The 15,089-nt window shown below is 38.9% G+C and overlaps 1 protein-coding gene across 20 annotated transcripts in view; it reads right to left on the reverse strand.

The window, feature by feature from the left end:
* celf2 (cugbp, Elav-like family member 2) overlaps positions 1-15,089 on the reverse strand; it is a 255,452-nt gene that overhangs the window by 101,438 nt on the left and 138,925 nt on the right. For all 20 annotated transcript variants that reach the window (XM_041977214.1, XM_041977215.1, XM_041977206.1 and 17 more), the window contains one exon: positions 4,368-4,564. In XM_041977214.1, the coding sequence (XP_041833148.1) occupies positions 4,368-4,564 (197 nt within the window). The remainder of the gene's footprint in view (positions 1-4,367; positions 4,565-15,089) is intronic.

Genomic DNA, 15,089 nt, shown 5'->3' on the forward strand with positions numbered 1-15,089 from the left:
CTGCTGTTCAACATCTACATGCTGCTATTCGCTCAAATTATGAAGAATAACAAAATGTTACCACAGTTATGCTGATGACACAAATCTACATAACAACCTCACCAGGAGACTATAGTCCCATCCAAACTGATCAACTGCATCGATCAAATTAAAGATTGGATGTGCCAGAACTTCCTTCAGTTAAATGAAGACAAAACTTAATAGTTTTTGGAGCCAAGAAAGAAAGATTAAAAGTCAGTACTTAGTATCAAACAACTAAGTTAAAAACTAACAACCAAACCAGAAATCTGGGAGTTGTCACATTTTACATTCTACAGTCATTTAGCAGATGTTTTTCTTCAAAGCAACTAACATCTGAGAGTAAGAACAACACAAGCAAGAAATCAAAACAACAGGAGATAAATAAGTAAGTGGTAGTCGGACTGCTGCGAGTCCAGTTGGACACGGGTGCTGTCATGAAGTGCTAGAGGCAGTGCATTTTTTCCCCTTACCTCCCTCCATACAATAGTTCTTTTGTTTAATTATGAGATCATGATTTCTTCACACAATATCATCTTGGGTGTAATTGGACCCAGCTTATTCAGTGCTGAGTTGTGCCAAAGAGCTGGACAAGCCTTTTTAACTCATTCTGATGAGCAGAAGAGTTGAGGTAAGTGTGGAAATGCTCCTTAAACAGCAGAGTCTTTAGCTTGCTCTTAAAAGTAAATAAATACTTTGCAGATTGGACAGAGTAGATCATTCCATCACCAGGGAACAACAGAGGAAAATAATCTAACGCCTGATTTTGCATCACGTTGTGGTGGGACCACTACGCGTCTTTCACTGGCAAAGCGTAACTTTCGAGAAGGAGTGTAGCTCTGGATTAAGGAGTGAAGGTAGACAGGATCTGTTTGGGTTGGGTTGTTGTTGTTTTTTAGGCCAGAATCAGAGCTTTGAATTTGATGGGCACTGCAACTGGAAGCCAGTGAAGGGCAATTAGCAGCAGAGTGACATGAGCTCTTTTGGGCTGGATGAAGACCAGATGTGCTGCTGCATTCTGAATAATCTGCAGAGGTTTAACTGAGCAAGCAAGCAGGCCTGCCAGTTAAGAATTGCAATAGTCAATGTGTGAAATGACTAGAGTCTGAATCAAGAGCTGTGCCATGTGCTCTGTCAGTTAGGGTCTGATCCTCCAGGTAGCTGGTTGACTGCCATGACACCAAGATTCCTGGCAGAAGACGTAGGCACAAGTGTGATAGAGTCAAGCTTCACGTTTATCTGTGGAGGTAAGGAATGATTGGCTTGACAGACAAGCTCGTTCTTGGATTCTTGATTTAGCTGAAGGTGGTGATCCTTCATCCATGTGGCAATATCAGCAAGGCATGCTGATATTCGCATTGTGACGGTTGTGTCGCCAGGTGGGTTAGAAAGGAAACGCTGAGTGTCATCTGCATAGCAGTGGTAATAGAAGCCATGTGAGTTAATGACTGCACTAAATGAAGAGTTGTATAGTGAAAAGAGAAGAGGGTCAAGCACTAAGCCCTGAGGCACCCCTGTTGTCAGCCCATGTGATCTGGACACTACCCCTCACCAAGATACTCTGAAGGATCCTCCTGTGACGTAGAATATGAACCATGAGAGGACAGATCTTGAGATGCCAACCTCCAAGAATATGGAGAGGAGGAACTGGTGGTTGACCGTGTCAAAGGCAGCGGACAGGTCGGACCTGACAAGCCGTAAGAAATCAATAACTGACAGAAGAGCAGTTTCAGTAGAGTGGGCCTCTATTTTAGCAGTTACATTAATACAGTTGTGAAATTAGCCTATTATCACTTAAAGAACATATTGAGGATTAAGGAACTGATGACTCAGCAAGACTTTAGAAAATCTTATCCATGCATTAATCTTTAGTAGACTGGACAACTGTAATGCTATCCTCATAAAAGGGACAGCTGCAGTTAGTCCAGAATGCTGCTGCTCGAGTCCTCACTAAGACCAAGACAGCAGATCATAGAATTCCAGTCCTCAGATCTTTTCTCTGGCTTCCTGTCTGTAAAGAATTGACTTCAAAATCCTGCTGTTGACAAAGCACTGAATGGTTTAGGACCAAAATACGTTCAGGATCTTCTCCTTTGTTATGAAGGAATCAGAACCTTTGGGTCATCAGGGTCAAATCTACTTTCTGTTCCCAAAGTCAGAACTAAACATGAAGAGGCAGTGCTCAGCTTTTATGCTCCTCACATGTGGAACAATCTCCCAGAAAATTGCAGGTCTGCTGAAACTCCCTAAATCAGGGTTAAAAACCTTTCTATCTGCTGTCTTTTATCAAAACAACTGTTAATTCCACACACTGGAACTTTTTTCTTGCATTTTATCTATTTTATTTTAACTATTTTTCTTTGTTTTTATTTGATTTCTTTTATTTCTTTTAAAGTTTGTTTTTAATGCGCTTATTATTGCTTCCTGCACCCTGCTGTAATGCTTTTAATGTTTTATGTAAAGCACTTTGAATTGTCTTGTACAAAGGTAACAACAAAAACTATTCACACATTTTACCTTAATTATATTTACTTTATTGTTATATGTGGATTATGAGCATATTCTGTCATTGTTATGGAACGCACATACTCGACAGCAACAAGTGGTTGCTGTGAAAAAAGAAGAATCATGTAGAACAATTGTGACTCACATTTAGCCAAAAAACGTGCAGCTCTATACTGAATGTTCACAACATTCAAGTCTCAGAAAAATACTTGCCATTAGTCTCAAATATCATCTGCAATGTGCCCTGCACTCCTTCTGATGATCACATGGTGTCAGTATTGGTGCCCATGGATGCATAAATTGTTGACGTGTAGTTTTGCATAGAATTTACAATTTTCTGCCAATGAAATGAGATGAAACACAATTTATTAATCCCAGATGGAAATAATATCATAGTAGGGTTGGCTATCAATGCAATCAGTACTATCAACACAATGAGGGAGTGGTTACAGAGGTGGGCTTGGGTCTGAAGGACCCGAGTTCAAGTCCCCAGGCTGGCAATAGGAATAAACTGCTAAACAAGACCTTTAACCCTCCAACTGCTCCTTGAACGCCTGAAAAAATGGCAACCCACTGCTCCTAGTGTAACTTGTGATGGGTTAAAAGCAGAGGACCACTTTCAGTGAGTTTTTTCGGAGATATATTCTGACACAAACATTTTTCTTTCTGTTTGCATATATGTGCTGCGCTTAAAAGCAATAACACAACATCCTATTTTCATGCTTTATTACAATACTTAATCAGTCAGGCCCTTTTTAAGGCAAATTTGTGAACTTAGCAAAGATTAAGGAAGATGGTGGTTTTGGTTGTAATTTGCATTTTTGGTAGCCAACAGAAACCAAGAATAGAAATGGCCATTATGTGCTGGTTCTCCTACTTTAATCTTGGCAGAAATTTTCTTATCTTTCAAATAAATTCATATTAACTCTATATTTAGTATACTTATTTTTGTGGATTTAGGACCCTTTATGGCAATGTTAACATGCAGTAGCATCAGCCACACACATTAATCTTCATGAGGATGAACTGTCCCAAACTCCTGGATTCTATTCCAGGAGTGTTTAATGTCCTAATGCACTTCATCCCACCTGATTTATATTTTGTTTCAAGAGACACTTTGAAACTTGAAATGTGCTTTACAGTTGGATGGAAGCACCGCGTCTCCCTTCCTGTCATCCTCTCCCTCTCTATCTTTACTTTCCTCCCACTCTCTATGTCTCATCTGAAGTGTCATCAGCACCCACTCTGGTTGATACCTGTTAATATGGCAGTTCTACTGTCTATTCGTTGCTGCTGTCTCTATTGTTTGCTCTCACACTTGACGAATTCATCAAAGAAAAAAAAAGAAAGCAAATGGGAGAAAATAGCTGCAAATTTTGTACAATTGACTGAACAAGTCTGGCAGGGTAAGTCTTTGTCTTCAGATGATGCACGAAATGTGTGTTTGTGTAATTTTGGACATGTATAATGTGTTCAGTCTGGAAAATAACTGCGATGCCCTTTTGAACACAGCTGTCGTGCATCCCTGTGAGAGGAAAAGTGTGTTTTCTGTGTGCGTCTGGATTTGTCATTGTACATTATGCTCACATGCATGTGTCATGGTATATTTGCATGTTTCTTATGTGTGGGGTAAAAAAAGGAAGCTTTGAAGGACTGTTTTGCCTTCAGGGCAAACAACAAAAGGAGGAAATAACCAAAACAGGAGAAAAAAGGAAGTTAGAGGAGAAAACATGGAGTTGGAAGAGGAAGAACAAGGATGGAGGACGAGGATGATGATGATAAGAATGGACAGAGTAAAGGTAGCAAAGCACGACTCATTGTCCATTGTGTTTATGTCCCAGTACCTTTGCTCTGTGGAGGGTTCTGGCTGCGATCTCGGAGGATGTTGATCTGGTAGACTGCTCCATACGGCTCAAACAGCTCCTTCAGCTCCTTCTCTGACCAAGAGCGCGGGATCTGGCCCACAAACATCTTGATGGCATCCGGGTCTGGCTGATCCGAATGCTCCAGTGCCCCGTTCATCTTTCCGGCGGTGCCGTTACTGTTGGACAGACAAAAAGCAGAACATTAGCTGAAAATCTCCCCAGACAGAGTTGAAGAATCAGTTATAAATTACATTCTTGTAATCTCCATTTCTTAAGAATCTAACAATAGAAAACAACATGAGGAACAAAAAGAAATGCTATATGTCACAAATTAGAACCACACTAATCTTATGGTGAAAAAGCCTCTAAAACATCCTTTAGACCATAGTAGTGACAGTTAACTTAATCAGAAACTCTATACCAAAATTCAGACATGGTTCAGCTCCAGTTTTACAGTTTGATATCCCTGAAGCTGGCAATTTTACACATACTGACCTAATGCATCAGCAAACTGACATTTCACTCTGATACTAAATGAGGATTTTTTTAAAAGCAGAAATGCAGCGATGGATCAGGAGGGTGTTAGTGACTTTATTGAAGGACTGAACTGCAACTCATATTTCATTCCTCTTTTTTTACAGCTTCACAACTAAAGAAAACAACTCTATAAAGAGTCTCTTTGGATTTTCTCCACACAAGATATGGACTACAATGTGAAATATTTTCTGTATTTGTGATTGGCTGCTGGTCACCATGCTGCATGAGTGAATGCTGGTACATGTATGAATTCATGAATGGGTGCAGGAAAAGCTGTGTGGTGTGTTAATGTGAAGTTTTGTGTGAGGGATTAGGTTGCAGAACCAATAGAGCAAACCTCCCAGCCCTCTGAATGGACCCAGATGCTTACATGCTGATTGGCCTGGTTATATTTCCACATCTGGAATGCATACTAAATGGAGGTTGAAGTGCTACTACCCCTTTTCACTGCAGAGCAACAGCACTTATCTTCACAAAACACTCTTTGGACCACGTGTTTGGAATACCAACTTGAGCTAGTCTCTCTCTCTTTTTTTTTTTTTTTTTGGCGAATAAAGACAAATAAATGGCTTTCAGCAGTGAGGCCTGATGGAGATGAGAATGGTAACAGAGCATGTGCAAGGCAAAGCGTGACTGTTTTGAGGACAATTTCATACACATCGCTGCAAAGACACCGTCTTCAAGGCCTGTGGTCTATTTAAAATGGCTATGAACCAATTTGATGAAAGCAAAGTCAATGAATGTGCTGCTTTATTGCTCTACTTTCCCTTTTGTTATTCTCGACAGGAGAGAGAAATTGTATTATCTTAAGAGGCAAAAACAAAACAAATCCAAATCCCAGGCTTGGTTGGCTGACAACACTAATACCACATTATAAAGCTCAGCGAGACAAAAAGAAAGAGTGACGGAAGGAGGGAGCGAAGGCAGATATAGAGAAAGACTGGGAGGGAGGGGGAAAAAAAAACATCCAGACCTTTGAACGCGGGCCATCCATCTTTTGCAGAAAGAGCCAAGGCGCTCGGCAGAGACGCCCAATTCTTTAAAAGACTTAAAGGACATGTCAAATGAAAACGCCACAACTGGAGAAAGAGTCAACGAGCCAAACCAGCGCTAACAGTCCTTGGGGCAATAATCGCTCCGCGCTAATCTGTCCAATAAAACGTGCAGGCCTGGACGACGAGGGGGTGCCGAGGGGTCGTGTCCGATGGGGGGGGAGGAGGGAGGAAGAAGGGAAGCAGGGAGGGAAGGGCGGCAGTGGAGGCGAATAGCTGCTGCCTCTACCTCAGGCTGATGTTTAAGCTGCAAAGGCGACTGCACTGGATGAGCCACGGCGGTCGCTGGGTTCAGACTGCAGCACATCATGCCTTTGCCCTCTGGCACACACACACACATAGCTGATGTTTGTGTGGAGGCAAAAGAGTAGAAAGACAAGGAATAACTGGAGACAATCCCTCATTGTTGACTGTTAGTGTGTGGCTTGTTGGGAGGAGACGATACAATAGCCGGTGTCAGAGGAGCGCCTCCCTCGCCTGGGACACTGTCCACCCTGTGCTCCATCCACCATTCACTCTGCATGCTAAGACAATGAATAGCTTCACACTGGAAGCCGTAAGGCGCAGAATGCTCACAGAGTCGTCTTGTGGACTGTGTGCTCCATCTTTTTTAGAGGGGGCTGGAAGCTGGTGACTCTCCCTACTATAAAGGAATGAGTGCCCCTGTGGCCAAGACTGACAAGGTGTTATTGGAGGCAGACTGAGCTTTAGTGTGTGCGTCACATGTTTGTGCAAGCGTGTGAAGCTCAGCAGGAGTGTGTCCTGGGGCTCGGATTAAGTCGTTGAGTGGATCCACTCCTGCCATAGCCTCTCCATCTCCCCCTCTCTCTTCCACTTCTTCCTTTTCTTTTCTATCTCTCCCTCTCAATTTGAGCCAATTGTTTGCCTTAATGGCTTAAGTATTGCTTCCATCACTCTGGTCTCCCTGCAGCACAGGGCCGTGACTGAAGGCTGATCTACACTAAGAGTGAGTGTGTATGTGTGTGTTTAGCCACACAGCAAAAAAGTGTCTGGAAAGGTCTTTGAAGCAGCTGCTAAGGGCTGTTATTCCCACACCTCACACTCACATTAGACAGCAGGCTTGTTCAGCCGAGCTACAGCTGCACCATATTGAACATAAAACTTTATGATAGTTATCCATTTACTCATGCATCGTCTTCACAGCTCTTCAAACCTGCCCTCTGTAAAAATAATTGTTCAACATTTTGGAAAGACTAATTGGCTTGAGATCAAGCAGTGAGGTGAGAAAATCAATATCAATCCATGTCTGTCAGGATGTGGTTAGCCTAGCTTAGAGTAAAAATGGAAGGGACTATGCAGGACTGAAGTAAAAAGTATCCCTTGAAAGTTGTGTTTGTATGTTGTCTGGACTGGAATCAGGACTTCCTACTATGTGGGTTTACTCAGAGTTCCAAGGCTTCGTCTAATGTGGCAGCTGGGCATGTTAGGTTGTGAATGGTCGTTTTTCTCTGTTATCAGATGATGTTGCAAATGCTGTCATTTCTTCTTTTTTTGTAACTTACAGCTACTTGGAACACAGATGCTACAAAAAAATACAGCTTGTAAGAAACCAAACATGATGAAGTTGCTGCAGGAATAGTAAATGAAACAAGACTAAAGAAAAGACTTACTTAAGCTGATAAAAGCTAATTTTCTGGAACTTTGAAAATCTGTGAGATTCTATAGAACTGGTTTATTGCATCTTTTATTGCCTCAGAACTACTGAGCTGTGGGTAGGCAAACCAACACACAGCTCTTTTTATAAATACATGTAAACAAGTCAGTCTGACTGAAACTGTCGTACATCAAATTTCTCAAAGTTGGAATAACACCCAGATAATGCCTTTTAAAAGTTTAATTGCTCATGTTCACACACAAATAACTGGACTCAAACCGGGTTATGCCTCAGGGTTTAACCCAGATTTAACAGATGATATATTGGCAATATCATGCAACTCTTTTATTGGAGCTATTCTTTTTCTGATTTTAGTTGGCTTGTTGCAAATAGAAAATGTACCAGCTAAATGAATGTCCACAGGTGATCAAAAACATTCCCCAGGTGTGACACAGACATGGCTGCCTGCTGTGCAAATGTCTCTTTGTTTACCGGCTTTGTGAAATAATTGCCAGTCAGTGCGGATGTCTCGTAAATGGACAATAATTAGCCCTAACATATTTAAGCAAAAGTGAAGCCAAAGGAAAATTTAAAAAATGAACTGAACAAATTAGTCCTTTTCAACTCTTTAAGCATCCCACAATGCATTGCTGCAACAGCCTATCTTTATAATACAAAGCCACATTGCTTTGTCATGGAACTACAGGCAGCTCCATGGACTACATTTACTCTCTCGCTCTCTACTCTCTCTGCTGGCCTTGTTCATAGCTGGAGTCCAAGATGGGAATTTGCAGCATCCGACAGCAGGAAAGAGACAGAGTGGGCTAGGCGAGCAGGTAAAAGTGAGAAGGGGATGGATGCAGATGAGCCAGGTTGGGAGTAAGCACAGTTCAGAGCGCAGCATGTGTTCGCTCTGAAACTGAGCACACATGCACCACACGTATCACACATGCAGACACACTCGGGCTCCGGTTCAGGCTGACTGCGCTGATCCCCCTGCCGCTTCTCCCTTCTGTTTCTGCTCTAAAACACATCCTCTCTGACTCCTTTAACCCCACAATTTAAGCACACATAAAAGAACCGCCCCTCGCTCCCTAGATCCTACACACCAACACACACTTCGGTGGGTTCGCACAGGAGCCGAGCTGCCACACAATTCTTCTCATTGGCAGGATGTTTGCAGGGTGTGTAACGGTCCCACAGGGGAACTAATCTTGTTGACACGCAGAGTGAGAAACATCAGTTCCCACCCAAGGGAGCACAGCGACCAAGGTCAGCAACACATACACCTAAACACACATATATTTACCAAAGTACTCAGACAAGCTGGGCAGTAACATCACATAGGTGCACTCCAGGACGTATTCTATCACCATGTAAATACAAACAGGTGTTGAGAAGGGGATGTACACACATATATCATGCTGCGTTCTTACAAAACTAGCTTGTCAAACATAATTTTTCTTGTTGGAAAGACGCTATTACAAATAGGTCTTTAGTTTATGGGAGAAAAGGTTCATGAGGCATCCGTCAAGGAGTAAAAAAAGAATCCAAAGACTTTAAAGTTAAAAAAAAAAAGGTTTTCTTTTTAAACTACAGGACATATTTTTTTTTTTTTTTTTAACTATTTGCGTACTCAAAAATGACAAAAAAGGTCAGATTATCCCTTTTCAGCATTACAAAAATGTTGGATCTACAGCAAGTATTTCCCTTAATTTTAGATAAAGAAAAAGCTATTTTTGCCAAATTGGAAAATATTCAGTAACCTCATCATTAATCAAATGAATACATGAACAAGTTGTTTACATGGAAAAAGTTCCTCTAAATCTTATTTTAGGTTTGGCTTATTGCTCAAAAAATGGAGAGTGGGAGGAAGTGACTCATTTTGTTTTTGAGGCTTGAAAGAGTAGCCGCACAGTTTGCAAATATGTCTGGTGAAGATAAGTAGTGGACGTAAAGTTTAAACTACAAGCAATGTGATTTAGGGGAAAATAACTTTGGTTTTGACTTCAGGCTTTTTATCTTTGCAGGCCTTTTACGTGCACAAAAATCAATATAACACGCTGAAGGTGAGGGAAACCATATGATTGGTATCTAGCATATCCAACAAAAAAAAGTCATGATAACTGCATTAGAATCATTTAAACACTAAACCTTAAGAGGATGCACGAGACAGTCCTGTGGAAAAAAAAACTTTATTTCTTAGCCTGAATGTTTTCTCCTGCTGAATTAAACCAAAAACAAGATTAGCACCTTCCACATAGTACACAATACAAAAGGCCTCTTATTTTCCTCCTCAGAATCTCATTTTTTGTTATCAACAGCGTGACGCGGATTAGTGACTCAAACTAAATGAGTGAAAGGCTGAATTATTTGGAGCACATTTTGAAGTTGTTCTCGAACTAACTTACACTGAGGTAAACTGGCTCCCAGGGGCCCCGTACGAGCTAAACGAGGGAGTGTGATTCACTTTAACTTAACAATAAACAGTATTCCACCCACATTTGCTACAACTCCAGTGTATGCAGAACAGTTCACATATTCATTATCAATATTTCTGTGCTGCAGGGTGAAAGGAGGGCAGCTTTGATGGAGCCGCTTTCTATGAATAACTGTGACCGGCTGAAAAGCCTGGGTCTTTGTGAGAATATATGATTGCCTTTATGTGTGTGTATGTGTGTGTATGGATTTGGAGTTGCCATGGAGATGTGGCAGTACATGCGTCGCAGGGAAACGATCAGATAAATGTCACAGTTGCTTAATGAAGCTGCACCGGTGCCCTGATGCTCAGCTAGCTCTGCGCTAACGAGCTACTGCTCACCACCACCCGCTAATGATAGGAGACACACACACACACACACGCTTACTTTCTCTAACACAACACAGAACAAGATGCATCTCATTTTGATCTTCTTTATGTCTTATATTTTCCTCCATGGGTAAGAAGTGGAAAAGCCCTGAGTTTTCCAAGAATCAAAGATGCCTCGGTAGATGCTGCAAGCGCCAGTGTGATATGTGACAAATAAAACTGTCTTGATATGGATACTTGGATTATATTGACATGGAATAATAACGTAAAACCTTGGAGGAGAAAGAAAAAGGGTTTGCCACATGAAAATGCTTCAGTGCTCTTCGTAAACTCAGTCACTGCAGGCTTTTAAAAGTTGTGGTTAAAACATGAAAACGTGCCATTGGGCTCTAATTTTCATTTTATTATTGTTGTATTTTTTTGTAAATGTAAATTTAATCATCATCATACCAATAAAAAAAGTCTCAAGATTTGATAAATGGTGAGAAAAAGGAAGAGACATGATTTAAAATAATGAGAGAAAGTGGCAGCGACATTAATAATAATAATAATGATGATGACAATGACACTTAAGACACTGAGGCTCAAGTATACAGTGAGGGTGGATGTCCAGGGTGCACCAGACAACCCCTCCCCCAACATGGCACACCAATCTCTAAATACCACCTGCCATCACCTATGTGCCAAGCCTAACCTGTGTTTGTTGAGATAAAGTTTCTCAGTGGAAGTTTGTTACTGATAAAATAAAAATGAAAAAAATAATGTTAAACAACTGAAATATTCAATATAACTAGATGTAAAAAACAAAAGAAAAAAAAGCAAGAAAAGAACAAGAATGCTATGTAAAAACAGTAAAAATAGTGAAATAATCTAATAGACAAATTATAAAACGAAAATAAAAAGTTAAAATATTCCTCATCAAAGAATCGATGAAACCTGTTGGAAAACTAAGACTGCAACAGCAAAGTACATAACATGAAGAAACTGATCATACCACTATTAAAACAAGCAGCTTTTTAGTCATAATTGATCCATGTTATATGTTGTGACTGAATATTTCTTGCATGGGACACCTCACTCTGAAAAGTATGGAAGCCCATTTCCGTCACTCTGATGAAAAAAAAAAACATAGTATCTCATAATTATGACTTAAGTATCTCATAATAATGAGATAGTATCTCATAATTATGACTTAAGTATCTCATAATAATGAGATAGTTAAGTCATAATTATGAGATACTATCTCATTATTATGAGATAGTATCTCATAATTATGACTTAAGTATCTCATTATTATGAGATAGTATCTCATAATAATGAGATAGTATCTCATAATTATGACTTAACTATCTCATTATTATGAGATAGTATCTCATAATAATGCGATACTATCTCATAATAATGAGATAGTATCTCATAATTATGACTTAACTATCTCATTATTATGAGATAGTATCTCATAATAATGCGATACTATCTCATAATAATGAGATAGTATCTCATAATTATGACTTAAGTATCTCATTATTATGAGATAGTATCTCATAATAATGAGATAGTATCTCATAATTATGACTTAACTATCTCATTATTATGAGATAGTATCTCATAATAATGCGATACTATCTCATAATAATGAGATAGTATCTCATAATTATGACTTAAGTATCTCATAATAATGAGATAGTTAAGTCATAATTATGAGATACTATCTCATTATTATGAGATAGTATCTCATAATTATGACTTAAGTATCTCATTATTATGAGATAGTATCTCATAATAATGAGATAGTATCTCATAATTATGACTTAACTATCTCATTATTATGAGATAGTATCTCATAATAATGCGATACTATCTCATAATAATGAGATAGTATCTCATAATTATGACTTAACTATCTCATTATTATGAGATAGTATCTCATAATAATGCGATACTATCTCATAATAATGAGATAGTATCTCATAATTATGACTTAAGTATCTCATTATTATGAGATAGTATCTCATAATAATGAGATAGTATCTCATAATTATGACTTAACTATCTCATTATTATGAGATAGTATCTCATAATAATGCGATACTATCTCATAATAATGAGATAGTATCTCATAATTATGACTTAACTATCTCATTATTATGAGATAGTATCTCATAATAATGCGATACTATCTCATAATAATGCGATACTATCTCATAATAATGAGATAGTATCTCATAATTATGACTTAACTATCTCATTATTATGAGATAGTATCTCATAATAATGCGATACTATCTCATAATAATGAGATAGTATCTCATAATTATGACTTAAGTATCTCATTATTATGAGATAGTATCTCATAATAATGAGATAGTATCTCATAATTATGACTTAACTATCTCATTATTATGAGATAGTATCTCATAATAATGCGATACTATCTCATAATAATGAGATACTATCTCATAATTATGACTTAACTATCTCAATATTATGAGATAGTATCTCATAATAATGAGATAGTATCTCATAATTATGACTTAAGTATCTCATTATTTTGAGATACTATCTCATAATAATGAGATACAATGGTTTTTTTTTTTCGTCAGAGTGACGGAAATGGGCTTCCATAGGAAAAGAGCCCATTTAAAATCAAACATGTCTCAGTTTATTTCAGATGCAGCCTCAATGAGGAGACTAATCTGGTTTTCTTTAGCTGTTGCAGCTACCAACACTCGCAGCTACAGGTTGCCAGCTAATGTGCTAATCCACAGGATCAGTAACATGGCATTTTCATGCTTGTCACACTTTTTTTTAATGTCCTATGACACAATAACAATTTATTACCCACAGATTAATTACAGCAACAATCAGATTAACATGTTCAGGCATCACTTGATGCAGATAATTAAAAGAAAATAACTTGTCCAATGCAAGTTGTCGACTGACTGGTTTAGAGTTAAACTGATCAAACTATAAAACAGTCCATAGTTTAGCATCAATCATTATGTGGTTTCCCAAAGCTGGTTCCATTACGGCTCAGACTACAGAAATAAAATTTTCCTTTGTGTTCCAAAGAACAAGAACAATTTACATTAAAACAACAAATCTGTCTAATTTTTCTAAACAATTATTGACGTCCATCCCATTAGGAGTTTGCCTAAAGGCCAAAAAAGCATTTTGATTACACAAGATGATTTAAAAGTGGATTTAGATTTGTCAGAGTGGCCTCTGACCATCGTGTCATTTAATGATTTGTTTAATTCTTATAGAAAACAGACAGTAGATCAGTTGTGTTTATGCCCCTGTACCTCCTCCTTAACTGTGACCTATATGAAAGTAGCAGCACACAGACAGTATTACAGCCTCTTTAACACCTCTGCTCTTTTAAATAAAAGTACGCTTAAACAAACTGGAATCCTCATAAACAAATAACCTGTTAAAGCATCACAGCTGAGAACCCAAACAAACACTCAACAGTGACATTAAAACAGTTATTTGAAAAGCTCGTCTGCACTTGTGTTCGAGCTGAAGGTTTCTCCTCAAACAGCATGCTGCTGATGAAAGAGTCTCTTTCAAACAGAGTTCATATCTCATTTCACTGTTCCCTTTGGATGCATGGAAGATATTTATGTTGCAAAAAGGGAATTTGAACCTTGTACTAGTCATCTGCGTCACCTCCTCACATACACACTGCAGACTTTCATGTACTCACAAGAACCTTGTGAGGGTGAAGAACGCTGTCACATGCGGAGGAGGTGATCCACTTAGAGCCAGTCTCACTTACAGTGGAGTGGAGCCAAGAACTGCAGGATTCACTAGTGTTGTGGCTCAGTCTGCATCCAATCCTCTATTGACCGAAGACTTTTGAGTATCCAGACACACACTAAACTACAAGAGTGTTCCTTAAATGCTAATTATATAGTTTAATTTACTTACACTGGTTAAATGTACAGTAAATAGCTAAAACACTGGACTGATACATTTGGCATATTTATGTCTGGCTAACTTTGCTTTGAATCATATTTGCCATTCTGGTGTGTATTCTGGCTGTGTGCAAGAGACATTTAATAATGTCCAAAACAAAAAGTGCTATCATTGTTTTTAAAGTTGCAGCCAAAGAGGCACCAGCTCACAGAGCATGCTCAGAATGTTCTGCTCAGAGAGTAGAGCAGGTCATCAGACCTTGCTTTACCCCACTCAGTCAGCCTTTAAGACACTTGGCCTGGTGTGTGGAGGTTTGGTCTGTGAGGCTGGTGGTGTGGATTGGAAGTCATGTTTTTGTCAGTTTGCATTAAAGCATCTGTGGCTGCATGAACCCTCACTAGTGTGTGAATGTGTGGGGTGAATGAATAATGAATTTAATGTAAAGGACTTTGAAAAGTGCAATATAGATCCAATCCATCATCATCATTACCATTTCCCACTGACTGGCCCGGTATGGTTACTTCAATGTTTGTAGGGATTTCTATGTTCTCATCTGGATGAAGATAAAATAAAGTTCACATCGACAACAGTGGGAAAACTACATGTTTGAAAAATATACACATGGTAAAAAATAGTTGGAGGAAAAAATGGAGATGTCTCAGAGAAAGGGAGATGGTGTTTCTTAATTCATTCAGTGTTTGCTATTAAAGTATACCAAGTTAGCAAAAATATACCAACTAATAACAAAAGCCCCTTAATAACATTTA

This window comes from Melanotaenia boesemani, chromosome 23 (genome assembly GCF_017639745.1).
Source record: "Melanotaenia boesemani isolate fMelBoe1 chromosome 23, fMelBoe1.pri, whole genome shotgun sequence".
Classification (NCBI taxonomy): domain Eukaryota; kingdom Metazoa; phylum Chordata; class Actinopteri; order Atheriniformes; family Melanotaeniidae; genus Melanotaenia; species Melanotaenia boesemani.